General features: G+C 52.5%; 6 protein-coding genes across 6 annotated transcripts; 3 read left to right on the forward strand and 3 right to left on the reverse strand.

Moving 5' to 3' along the window:
- Nucleotides 1–434: 434 nt before the first annotated feature.
- On the forward strand, nt 435–3,517 carry TERG_00843 (uncharacterized protein; the record flags this gene model as incomplete). The annotated part of the gene is made up of 2 exons (XM_003238808.1): nt 435–2,499; nt 2,556–3,517. The coding sequence occupies 2 exons, from the start codon at nt 435–437 to the stop codon at nt 3,515–3,517; spliced, it is 3,027 nt and encodes a 1,008-aa protein (XP_003238856.1).
- Nucleotides 3,518–4,079: 562 nt separating this feature from the next.
- On the reverse strand, nt 4,080–5,289 carry TERG_00844 (uncharacterized protein; the record flags this gene model as incomplete). Its single annotated transcript, XM_003238809.1, has 2 exons — nt 4,080–4,958; nt 5,014–5,289. The coding sequence occupies 2 exons, from the start codon at nt 5,287–5,289 to the stop codon at nt 4,080–4,082; spliced, it is 1,155 nt and encodes a 384-aa protein (XP_003238857.1).
- Nucleotides 5,290–5,433: 144 nt separating this feature from the next.
- On the forward strand, nt 5,434–5,805 carry TERG_11643 (uncharacterized protein; the record flags this gene model as incomplete). The annotated part of the gene is made up of 1 exon (XM_047750726.1): nt 5,434–5,805. The coding sequence occupies one exon, from the start codon at nt 5,434–5,436 to the stop codon at nt 5,803–5,805; it is 372 nt and encodes a 123-aa protein (XP_047605252.1).
- Nucleotides 5,806–6,153: 348 nt separating this feature from the next.
- On the forward strand, nt 6,154–6,876 carry TERG_00845 (uncharacterized protein; the record flags this gene model as incomplete). The annotated part of the gene is made up of 1 exon (XM_003238810.2): nt 6,154–6,876. One exon carries the CDS (start codon nt 6,154–6,156, stop codon nt 6,874–6,876), a length of 723 nt encoding a protein of 240 aa, XP_003238858.2.
- A 387-nt stretch (nt 6,877–7,263) lies between these two features.
- Nucleotides 7,264–11,097, reverse strand: TERG_00846 (uncharacterized protein; the record flags this gene model as incomplete). Its single annotated transcript, XM_003238811.2, has 2 exons — nt 7,264–10,827; nt 10,883–11,097. The coding sequence occupies 2 exons, from the start codon at nt 11,095–11,097 to the stop codon at nt 7,425–7,427; spliced, it is 3,618 nt and encodes a 1,205-aa protein (XP_003238859.1). The 3' UTR covers nt 7,264–7,424.
- A 422-nt stretch (nt 11,098–11,519) lies between these two features.
- TERG_00847 (uncharacterized protein) lies at nt 11,520–11,870 on the reverse strand (the record flags this gene model as incomplete). Its single annotated transcript, XM_003238812.2, has 1 exon — nt 11,520–11,870. The coding sequence occupies one exon, from the start codon at nt 11,868–11,870 to the stop codon at nt 11,520–11,522; it is 351 nt and encodes a 116-aa protein (XP_003238860.1).
- Nucleotides 11,871–12,752: the final 882 nt, after the last annotated feature.

Here is a 12,752-nt window from a genome sequence, read left to right on the forward strand (position 1 = left end):
CATCGACTCGGGAACATAATCAATTGAGGCATACCACGTTCTGGAGGAAGAGTTCATGCTTGAATGCTTTCTCTCTCTCTGCTGTCCACTTGTCTGATTGACTGTCAACATAGCTATCGAAGTACACAGAAGTAGTACCTGGCCGAAAGGTAACAACTGAGCAGGCAGTCGTTGCCGTTGTCAAAAGAAGGCTTCGACTTCTTTCTGCCGTTCTTCACCGCGCCGCCCGATTAGGAAGTCAGCAACTCCAGGCAGACTTCGAGATATAAAACTTCGTCGGGACATAAAATGCGGCTGCTGCGCCGTTCTCTCACTCGTCTAGCATTGTAGACAGCGACGGCCTTTTCTCCATACATAAATGGTTCTCCACAAGCATGCAGGCTTAGTCAAGCCAGAAAGTCTAAAATAGTTGGTTTAAAGTGAAAAAAAAAAGCATGGATGAGCCGCCAGCATCAACATCAAACCCAGCAGCACCAACAGCATCAAGCTCAGCTCACCAGCAGCAGCCGCAAGACTGCGATCCAAGAAGAGCTCTCGTCCCCTCAATTGAATTCAGTGTCGAGTCCGGAGATATCGATCCCTTCTCTCCAACCCCGCACGCCAGAGACGGATTGCTCCCTTCGCGCACGGCAGGCCGCTCACAATGCTCCGATAGCTCTCCTCTTGCTCACCTTCGCACCCCATCCACTCCACTGGGGATTCCAACTCCCTTGTCTGTCATAGGCGCGTCAGACTTGCATCTTCCTTCTGGATCGCCCCGTATACTCGAGCCGGAACCGCTTTGGCATCGCAGAGATAGAACTTCACAGGTCGATGAGCTTCGACATGTCCCGAACCCTCCAAACACGCCAACCAAGCTAGCTTTATCACCATCTACCCTTCGTCACGCTCTTTCAACCTCCACGTCAGTTACTCTACCCGCAATCAGAGCGGTGGAAGCAATACATTCTCTCCCTTCGCTCTCAACCATCACATCTGCGGTCCCTGAGATGCAAAACACCTCCGACATTGCCGGCACCCCGCATCAGCGCGAAAGCATGACTTCCAACGCGGTAGAAGACAATACCTCAGCTGCAGCTCCTATTGCTGCTCAGAGGTTGGTCCCTTCAGCAGCCGAGAACTTTTGCCCCGATGCGCGTCATATTTTGTCCAGTAGCCCGGAGTCAATAAAGTACTGGGAAGCCATATTGGACCGCTGCAATACTAGCACTCGCATAACTAAGCCTCACATTGGGCAAAGAGACGTATTTGTGGTAGGAAATATCACTATTAAGAGTGATCACCTCGATCCTGGTGGAGGGAGTGGTTATCATCTGCTTGACGCAAACGAAGTCGCTGCAGTGAAGTTGGTCAAAGATGCGATCCCGGACATCCAAGTACCACAAACCTACTTTAACTCAAAGATTAGAGGCCACGATATTTTGATACAATCTCGCATTCCGGGGCGGCCTCTCAGTGAAATATGGCCCTTGCTCACAACTCCGCAAAAGGAGAGCTTTAAAAGTCAAGCTCGTGACATCATCTTGAAGCTACGTCGAATAACGCCTCTCACCTTAAAATACCCCAGATACTTTGTGGCTGGTTCAGAGAAGGAGAGTCAACGGAAATTGTCCGCAGAAGAAGTCCATAGCCTCTCACCCACTGACACTTGCGAGGACCTCGGTGTGGCCCATAATGATATGATCATGTCCAATATCACTGTGGATAATGATAGAATAGTCGGTCTTATCGGGTGGTCGAATGCTGGCTATTTCAATTGGAGAACTGTCAGCAGAATCCACGCAAAGGTTAGATGCGTAGACCCCAAGACCAACGCACCTATTCCAGAGTATCACGAACCAGAGGTTCCATGGCACGACCTCTATGAACATACACAGGAATCTAAGAGGACTGAATTTGATGAAACAGCTACTCCTAAAGTTTCCACGCCGACAACGGAACCAAATCCGCTTCTACCATCAGAAGAAGGTTCATCACAAACGCCTGCTCTCACTCCCAGAAAAGTGGCAGACATGAAACGAAGCTCCGTATCACGGGCGTCCTCAGTTGACCGCTCATCACCAGCTCCATCACTGAATTCTCAGCCAGTCACAAAGAAGAAAGGACCTAGCGCTGCTTCTATCAAGAAGGGGACAGCCAAACGTACACCAGCGGCGAGCAAGAAGCGAAAAATAAACGAGATTGCTGACGTGGAGGATGCAAAATCTTCTCCCCTAGCTAAACCATCAACTCAAAGAAATAAGAAGCAGGATTCTCAGTCAGCTGCCAGTTCACCTGCACCAGAACACAAAGCGCTGAAGAAGGCTCGTTTACGGCGTGGCAAGTTGAACACTGACGATGACGATGAGGATATAGATGAATCTGCTTTGTTTTGCATCTGTCGTAAGCCAGATAACCATACCTGGATGATCGCGTGTGATGGAGGCTGCGAGGATTGGTTCCATGGCAGATGCATGAATATTGATCCAAAAGATGCCGACTTGATTGATAAATACATCTGTAAGTCCATTCGAATTTAAGCATTCCCCCAATGATCCAAGCTAACCTGCGTTTAGGCCCAACTTGCGAAACAAAAAGCCCTCTACGTACAACTTGGAAGCCAATGTGTCGCCTTCGCGAATGTCGCCAGCCGGCCCGAGTTGATGCAAAACCACCTAGCAAGTATTGCTCTGATGAGCATGGGATAGACTACATGAAACAAGCAATGTCTCGAGGCTCAAGGCAGCCCAGCTCCAGTGCTGATGAACAGAGCAACAGAAGGTGCAAAAACGAGGCGAGCAGAGGTGGAATACTCAATCTGGGAGAACTCAAGTCTGTTGTTTCCAAGGTCGACTCAGCCGACCAATTTCGAAAACTTGGTGCCAGCCCGCTATCGGCTCATCAGGAGGAAGTTCAAGCTCGACTTTCAGACGCCATGGCTGCCCCCGGCCCGAACCAGAGCGATTTAGAGACCAAAGATGTAAGTTTCGATTTCGAAGCGGATAAAGTTGCATTCTCCTCTAGCGAACGCCAACGACTCAACCAGCTTCGAAAGGAGAAATTGAGACTTGACAATCGTAAGGAGATGCTTCAAGCCCGGGATAACTTCATCGTTATTGCTAAGCAAAGAGTGAAACATGCATTTGACCGCCTTAAGGCCCATGGCTCAGTTGGCAATTTACAGCTCAAAGACATTTGTGGCTTCGATAACCGGTTCTCCCTCTCTGACGAAGAATTCGATGAATGGCGGAAATCCGAAAAGGGGGCTCTGTTGCTCGCTGATTTTTCCGCTCAGGACAATGCCGGAGAAGCCAGCCCTCAGTTGAAAAAGGCAGTCGATACCGAATCAATTGAAGAGCTACTCCAGACTTTGTGCTTGAAAAAGCGTTGCGAGCGCCATAAGCAATGGACTAAAGTTATGCAGCAAGAAGTGCTTTTTGAGCAATCAATTTTGAAGGAGCAGTCTGATAAATGTCACAAAGATGCCGAGGAGTTGGTCAAGAAGGCCGTTCTCAGGATGTTCAGCAGCGAGAACTAGATCTTTGCTCCCTTGATACTACTATCTGCTTTATTTGTAGCATCCATACACCGACAGTTAACACTAGACCTTTGAACTGCCTATTCCGATACCCAGTTACCCTTTTTTACCCCTAAGCCTTTTTGAGCCGAAACAGAATACCCCCATTGAGCTGTATTATTATTTTTATCATTCTTATTTTTATCATGGTGTTTTCGGCTCTATCCCCCTTTTTAATTTGCATCGGCGCCTGTTGACGGTCTTAATGGACTGGCCAAAAAAAATCATACCAGCGACCTTCCAGCTTGTTACCTTTATTTTCTTTCTTCCCTATTGTTTCCTGACATCCAGTGGCATGGCGTTTGTACTTTGCAGGGGCTGTTCGCTATTCAAACCAGCCAAGTATTTTTATACCATCCTGCATCTTTCTGCATGGCTAAATAGTTGCTTTAAGGGAGATACTCCACAGCGCATGGTTAGCGAGTCAGTAAATACCGGAGTAGTTCGAATGAACAAGGAAATGTGCGTCAGTCTTTTATTCCGTATCATCGACTTGTATGGATAAAGATAGCCTCCACTCCGTTTAGAAAATATCCCAACGCCCTAGATTATTTCCCTCCCTGTCTTTGACTATCTCCACCACTCGCTCGTTGTCTACACTCGAGACCACCAAATGAACATCAATACCCTCGTCAAGCTCGTCGGCAAAATGGAACAGAGGCAGACCAGATGGATATGGAGAACCGCTAATCAACCGGCGGTCGTCAGGTGGCTCAAAAACGGATTCTACTGGGAAACTCATATCCTCAAGCCTATAGGGGGTGGTTAAGGCTGTTTCAGCTGGAGTTAGGCCGTTGCGCACTTGGGTCCGGAGTTCATCTGGAGCCATCTGTATTGCCTTTGGTATCTCTGGTCGTAGCGTTATAGAATTGGCAATGATAACGGCAAGCAGGGACTTGTATGTCCTGCAAAGGAGAGTGAGAGTGCGGAGAAAGGAGCATAAACGATCTCCCGCAGTGTCCATATCAGATGAGCGGATGGTTTCCTGTATTGCTACATCTATTCCTTCGATGAGGAGCAAGATGGGCGGTTCAAAGGGGTCTCTTTTTCGAGGTCTGTTTTCTGACTGCGTAGTACTGTCTCGGTCGTCTAGTCGCGCAGAGGTTGAGACTCCAGGCTTCTTATCTGCTCTCTGTTGTTCCTGTTCAATTTTGAAGAGGAGGTCAGATACTTGGTCAACAGCACCTTGTATCTGGCCAAATTCGAACGCTTGAAATACGTTGACATCACGTAGGATGCTCTCTATCTCCTCAAGGGAGAGTTCGGGCATCTTTTCTCGTATAAACCCTTGAAGAAAGCTAGATGATAGCGGACGACAACCTCTAAATTGGATAATGAAAGCCCTTGGCCGGTTTGCAGTCGTGTTTCGTGTGATTGTGGAAATTAGCAAGTGTAGTGATAACTATTGGCTGTATTAGCAAGGTGGACTGCGTCTTCGCTAATAGATATATACGCACTTCGTCAACCCATTCCTGAACATACTCTCTGCCATTTGGCGCCTTTTTCCCAGGGTCTATGCTGAGTATCAGCGAAGATATCCCCAGTACCCGGCCTGCTGACACGATGGCTGCTGCGGGTTTCTTTGATCCTTCGTCACCGTAGATCTCAGATGCCAGCCGCCATCCATCCTCATCTTCCGAACTAGACGTACTTCTGTCATCGTCCTCGGACCCTGGGGGAAGAAGTGAGGATGCCAGGATCGGCCTTGCAGCCACCGCAGAATGGGTATTCATTTGTCTGAGAAGAATCCAGTTGTCGTTCAGAGCTTTGTTGTCTCTTTGGCTATCATTACCATCACTGCGTGTTCCTCAAAGATGTCTTCCAGGGAAGCAATCGAGCTATACAGGGTATAGTCAGGGTATGTTCACGAAGTATGGATGTTTCGTATGATCTACAGCCAGGTTGACGTCTTGATGGTTGACGTTCAGTGGATTCCACTTGAAGAAACTATCCGCAACAACTTAAAACTAACTGCAAGTCGACTATCCTCAACATCACGACCACCTGCACGCCCATGGATAGAACTGCTGGCCCCTGAACGAAGGATTCAGACACGTATCCCAGCAAAAACTCGCTCGATCAAGGCGAATATCAAAGTCAACCAACTGCTCTGCCTCCTCCAAGTCCATGCAGCTTCTCTTACCCCACAGCGGCCGGTTAAGCATATAAAAAGGCAGCCGACAGATACGAGCTCCCCCTCAGGGCATCTAGTTCCCCCTATCAACATTCTATCTAAGAGCGCCATCTAGTCTGATTCCTGGCTATAATCTCTGGACTTCATACATCTAAATACCAGTAGCCATCCCTTAAAATAACATAACCCACAATGAGTCCCGGCGCCGTTGCCCAACCCTCTCCAGCCGCAGCCAGCGAGGTCAAGACCAAACAAGAGCATGAGAAACAGCATATCCACAGTGATGAACGAGGCCTCAAGGCTCTTTCTCACGGAGGCATTCCTATCCCCGGTACTCTTCCACTCACTCCATCCTCCCCTAGTCCCATTCTACCTGGCTCTCTACAGCCTAAATATCTACCTCTACAACGCTAAGCTCTTCCCCAGGAATACCCAGCTTCACATCCCACGAGCTCAAACGCCAATGGCAACTAGAGCATATGGCGGGGGCATTCCGCATCTGGGCCCGACAAGGCTACACAGAGGGACTATCAGGCCACATCAGCGTCCGCGATCCAGAATTCACCGACGCCTTCTGGACAAACCCATTAGCGTACACTTCGGCCTGCTGAAAGCAAGCGACATGATACTTCTGCGTCTCGACGGCACCGTGATAGGCGGCAACCGCTCCCGACCCGCCAACGCAGCAGGCTTCCTGATCCATGCAGCGGTCCACAAGCGCCGACCAGACGTGCACGCCATCTGCCATGCGCACACGATATACGGCAAGACATGGTCGTCGTTTGCGCGGCCACTGGAAATGCTGAACCAGGACGTGTGTAAGTTCTACAAGGCGCATAGCGTGTACTCGTCATATGGCGGGGTGGTGCTAGCGGAAGAAGAAGGGGAGTTGATTGCGACGGCGCTGGGAGATGGGAAGGCTGCGATACTGATGAATCATGGCCTTTTGAGTGTGGGGGGAACGGTGGATGAGGCGGCGTATTTGTTTGGGTGTTTGGAACGGTGTTGTCAGGCGCAATTGCTTGCTGAAGCTGCTGCGGCTAATGGGATTGAGAAGGTGTATATTTCCGATGAGCAGGCGGCGTATAATTTTGCGGTGGAGAGTGATCCGGAGGTACTTTATTGTGAGTTCCAGCCTGATTATGAGTATGAGGATGCCATGTGTGCAGGGGCTTTTAAGAAGTGAGTTTGATATTGCACGTCGGTTTGTATTTTGGGTATTAGTTTTGGTAGTGCAAATAGGACATCGGGATGTTGAAATCGAGGCCAATGCATAATGCAGTATGTTATTGAGATGCTAGTATCAATAAATCTATCCCATGTCTACTCCCTATGTAGTTGTTAGTAGCAAAGTCGATAAAACGCAAGGGGGGCAAAAAGGGGTAAGTAAAAAAAGGGGGGGGAAAGGAGCTCACTAGCAAAACCACATGCTCAAACAACTGACAACAGACCATGTATAACTTTTCAACAGAATAGAAAATGAGATAAAAGAGTGAATAAAAGACCTAAATCTCTTAATAATATAACCTGTCAATAAGAATAGTAATTTTTTTTTTTCTTGCCCATTTCCTCCCACCGAGCGACTTTCGAAACAGAATGCGATTTTAAAAAAAGAATCTAGAATATTGCATACAGCTAGGACGGGGATGGATGAACATCAACAATAAATAGTGCCGAAGATAGCGATATGGAAGAACAGCTTGGAAGAGTAGGTAGGATAGATAGTACGGTAGACTAGTAAGGAGGCGGACCGATCCCCCTCCTACCTGAAATCGATCTGCTGGGGGCAAGCAGACCTTTTACTCCGTCGTGCGGGGGCATGGGGACAACAGTGTCTGCGTCAGGAGAGGTAGGAGTGGGAGTAGCTATGCCACCGAGTAACTTGTCGACTTCCGCTCTTCGGCTCTGGCTGACGGATCGAAGCAGGATGGGGTTCTGGGTTAGACTTGGATCCCATGCGTCGACGGGGTTGTCTGCTGCGCTCCGACTGTGTTTGCGAGAGCGAGTAGATGTCTGTGGTGAAGCGGCACGGCGAGAAGTAGATGGTGTTCTGATTTTGGAGAGAGGGCGAGAACGAGAGTTGGAGCGGGATTGGCATGCAGAAGAGGATCTTGAGGGCTGTTTACGGGATTGACGGTGCTGAGGCAGTGGTGGGACGGGAGGTGTGGATTTGTCTTTGTCGAGTTGAGGAGCGTGGGTTTGTTGGACTTTTTCGAGGACTGCGTCTGCGTTGCCGGTTGGACCGGCGCTGCTGAAGCCTGCGTCGGAGGTGGAGAAGGTATCTGTGACCATGCTCTCGGCACTGGAGGCGTCGTCGCTGCATAGTCGTGAGTGGCCGCGTAGGGGGCTTGGATGGCGGACGTTGGAAGTGTTCATGACCGAGAGAACACGACGGAGCTCGTTGACGCGGACTGTAGAGTCCTTACTTGATGAGGCGGTTGTGGGGGAGCGAGGATGGGGTATTTCGGTGAGACTCTGGCGGCGGTCCTTGCGGCTTTCTGCGCGGGTGCCTGGGGCTGTGGCAGTGGCAGCAGCAGCGGCAGAGGCAGAGACGGGACGGTGCCATTTCTGTCCATGACCATGAGACGAGTCTGTGCCTGTGGGGGAGCTGGCGGTTCCGTTCTTGCCGGCCGTTGCGGTGACATTTAGATGGTTGCGGGCGGGCACGGAGCCGCTCTTTGAGCCTGTGATGGAAGATGATTGGGTACGTTCCTGTTCGATGGAGGCTAGACAGGCTTCTCGTGACCAGGAAGAGAGCATTTGCTCCTTGATGTAGGACGGTAGCAAGGTAGTAGGTAGCTGACGAGCTGGAGGGTGGAAGGATAGAGTAGCTGCGAGCCCCTGGGTTGCTGCACTGGGAGAACTTGCTGGGCTGGAAGCCGGGGAGAGACAGGACTGGTTGTAGGCGGTTTCAATCTGGGAGACCAGTTCGACGACGGAAGTAAAAGGGGTATAAGCAGATTTGTTTGACTGCACGGCGGGATCCGTGTTGGTGTCGCTTGGGTTGAGCGGCTGCTCGGCCAGGATGCGTGCTGCAGGGAGAGGAGGCAGTTGGACCTTGGCGAGCCAGAGGCCGTTCTTCTTGCGCCTGACGACCTCGTTGAGGATGTCTCTGCCTAGCTTTGTGCCTTCGAGGGTGAACCGTTCGACTACGGCTGAGAGGTAGCCGTGGACAAGACTTCCAGCCTTCAGCGGGGAGGCAGGGGTAGACGGGTCGAGACAGTAAGACTGGAGCTTCATGATGACTGGCAGTCCGTATCTGATTGCATTGACGCCCAGACGGTCTACCAGGCTGACCAAGAGGAGGTGGGAGAGCAGGATATCAGCCTCGGACACGGCGGGGTCAGTAGCAATCTCGTAGATGTTGAAGTGAAGATGCTGCAGGAAGCGTGAGATTTCGGCTGCTGCGACTTTATTGTCGTCGGGCCCTGAAGCAGGCAGGGCCTTTCTGACCAGCTTCTCTGCCCCATCAGACAGGTCTGCTCCTCTGTCTTTGCGCTTGCCGACCTTGAGCGGCTCGGCGGGAGCACGGAGGTCGGAGTCGTTGGTCTCCAGCTTCAACCAGCAGAGCAGAGCATCGACGTAGGCATATTTGACCTCTCTGTCAGGGTCACGGAGGAGCCATTGGGTGCCCTCCCAGGCGTGGACAGGAACAGGATGCCTGGCATGTGTTCCTCCGGCTCGTGACGAGCTTCCCGCCCCTGGACGGTTGGCGACGTCAAGCGTGTCCTTGACAGCCTTGAGGGCAATGATGCGAGCATTGGGAGTCGAGAAGTAGGTATCTGATACGACGGACGACTCGTCTGCAGCCCTTTCAGACTCGTGGTCTGAGTTGTTGTTGGTGGTTGACGATGCCGGTGCCGAGGCAGGTCTGATGCGGGAGACGATCGTCTTGACCATGTCTGACACCTGATCGGTGTAGTAGACATGGTTAGCCAGGTTTGCTACGGACGACTGCAGCAGGACGAGCAGTTCCTGGCGTATTGACCCCGAGGAAGGCCGGGAGTTTGTAGCTGTTCCTCCGTCTTCAGCAGCAGTACCGGTAGTAGTAGTAGTAGTAGTAGTAGGGAGAGCGGTATCATCCGTATGAGCGAGGGCAAGGGGGTGAGCAAAGGCGGTCTTGCTGGGCGGCGGGACGACCCTGACCCTGCCCTCGCCGAGATGGAGGAGCAAGACGATGAAGCGCAGCAGGGCAATGAGGACGTCCATGACGCTGAGCCCGATGAGGTTTATGGAGGAGCTGAGCAGCCACTCGATCATGTAGACGAGGCCGAGCTGCGGTTCGAGCTGGCCGTCGACCAGGGGCCGTTCGGCCAGGGCCTCGACCAAGGTGACGAGGACGACGAAGCGGTCCTGGACGGGGGCCCAATTGACGATTACCTCGAGCAAGTCCGTGGCCCAGCCGGAGTCGTTCTTGGGCCTGGGCGGGTTGCGAGAGACGATAAACTCGAGGACGAGGGCGGTGGCCAGGCGTATCTGCAGCCTGTTGCTTCCGGGGGTGAAGACCTTCTCCAGACAGCGAAAGGCGAGGACCTGGGCCTCTACTTCGGCGGCCTTGTCTGCATCAGCGGCCGTTCCCGAGGCCGACTCCGGATCCCCGGCCTCGACGGTGTCGACGGTCTGGACAGTCGCGATGCTCATCCGACGGCGGCGGGCGTGTTCTTTTTCCAAGTTCTCAGAGCAGACGGCTCGCTGCTGAAGCTGGAGCAGGCCCGGGTCACCGGAATGGTAGAGACAGTGCAGGATGACGGGCAGGACGATGTTGAGCTGCCGCGACCAGTCTGCGCCGAGGGCCTCTGAGCCGACGACGGCCCTGATGGCCTGAAGCCCGACATTGCGCCATCGCAGGTCGGTAGCCGTGGTGGTATTGGTGGTGGTCCTGGAGGTGAAGCTGGCGTACTTGCGCACGACGTCGCGGTACTGGTTGATGTAGTCGATGTCGGCGGAGAGGGCGGTGGCGTCCTGGTGCGAGCAGAAGACCTGGAAGGTCGGGATGGTCTCCTCGACCATGGCGATGTCGTTGGAGTGCTGCAGGACGGTGTCGAGGATGGCGAGGACGGAGCTGGCGTAGAGAGGCAGGTCTCGCGGCAGCTTCTCTATCAGCGCCGCCAGCAGCTGCATCGTCACCTGTACATTCCTACCAGGACACCAATTAGCATGTATTCTGTAGATGAATAGGAGGAAAGTAATACCCCAGCTTCTGCCTCCAGACGTCTCTGGCGACGCGCTTCTCGAGAAAGGCGCCGACCTTGAGCAGCTTGCTGCGGCGGGTGCTGGCGTAGTGCAGCAGGTAGCTGAGCTCAGAGGAGTTTGGGCGGACGACCTGGACGCCCTTTTGGAAGCGCGGATAGCACTTGAGGACGAGCACCTGGTGTTTCGGGCGGCATGCCTGGCGGACCGAGTGCATCTTCTCTCTCTCTCTCTCTGTCTCTCTCTCCGTCTCTATCTTCTCTGTCTCTGTCTCTTTCGTAGTGGTGGTGGTGGTCGCTGTCGTAGTCGTAGTGATGCTGCCTGGCCGCCTGGACGAGCTAGGGACGACCCATGGATCTCTGTCTCTGTCTGTATATCCTGAGTGTCCCTGAGTATTCTGTATCTCCTCTCTCTTCTATCCTGTCTCTTCTATCCTGTCTCTTCTATCCTGTCTCTTCGGTCTGGCTGTCCCGCCGTCTCGCTGCGTGAGTTGTGATGTTGTTCTTTTTCTCGCCTGCAGAAACGACTAAAAGGAAGAAACGCCGGCAAGCCAGTCAACTACATCTTTGATTATTATTCTCTTCTCTCTCTTTTTATTATTTGTTTCTTCTTATTACTACTACTACTACTATTGTCTGTCTACTGGCTGAGCATGTCTATCACCTGCGGCCGGATGACGGCGGCCCTGAAGGCCTCCTCCTGCAGCAGCCGCAGCGCCCGCAGCGTCGCCCCTGGATGCGAGAGGAACTGGACGTACTCGGGGCGCCGCCAGTAGTCGTAGAGGTAGGCCAGGTAGGCGGCAAAGGCCTCGCTGTCGTCTTTTTCCTTGCTGTCTCTGCTGTCTCTGTCTTTGGCGTCCTTTGAGCTTGTGATGCCGAGCAGCTGCGGGTAGGCGACGGCGAGGTGCGAGAGATAGTGCGGGTTGGCCAGCGAGAGGACGAACTCGAGCTCGAGCGTGAAGCGAGGACTTGACGGCGCTGGAGGGTTCATAGTGACTGTAGATATTGTAGAGAAGTTGATAGTAGAAGTTGATAGTAGAAGTTGATAGTAGATGTTGGTAGAGAAGTTGATAGACTGAGACTGAGACTGAGACTGAGACTGTAGGAGTAGATAATGGTCGATGAAGAGAGAAGAAGCAGACAGTAAGAGAAGAGAGAGAAATAGAAGAGAAAGAGAAGAGTAATAGAGTAAGGAAGGCTGGCGGCGCAAGAGACAGCAGAGAAACTCCTGAGCCAGAAGCTTTTCACGGCAAAGTTAGCGACTTCGCTTCTTCGACTTCTTCGACTTCGACTTCAACTTTTCAACTTCATCTTCTCTTCATCTTCACATCGTCTACGTCTCTGTCAGCTCGTTGCAGTCCAACTACCGTCGATCGCTCCACCGGCCTGCGTCTCCTCGCCGGCATCCTTGCCCCTTCTTTCGCCTTCGCCAGCCCGTCCAGACGAACCAGCAGCCAGCACCCGCCGGACAGACCAGATAGACACAAAGGATATCCCCCTCGGACTCGGGCAGCCAGGCAAATCGCAGCAGACATCGTCGTCATAGCCAGCAGAGGCAGCTTCATCAGCAGCAGCAGCTCCCTGTCGCCGTCGACGGGTCTTCGTGCGACCGCCAGGCCTTCTTCCCGCCTCCCTTCCCGCCCCTTCGCCTGCGTCTTCCCCTTATCCTGCCCTGCCTGCTTTTTCCTGCTTTTTATACTCTCCCTCTCTCTCCTCTGCTCCTCTCTGGCTGCCATGTCGCTTGCTCCCATCCCAGTGCCAGGTACGATACAGTGATCTTTGCCCCCTTTGGCGCCCGGCCTGCTGTTTCACCTCTATTAAGTGGCCGGGTGGGCTCATCCACACATCCTCACTCACGACTCACGACTTCACC

The sequence above is a fragment of the Trichophyton rubrum genome, assembly GCF_000151425.1.
Source record: "Trichophyton rubrum CBS 118892 genomic scaffold supercont2.1, whole genome shotgun sequence".
In the NCBI taxonomy this organism is placed as follows: domain Eukaryota; kingdom Fungi; phylum Ascomycota; class Eurotiomycetes; order Onygenales; family Arthrodermataceae; genus Trichophyton; species Trichophyton rubrum.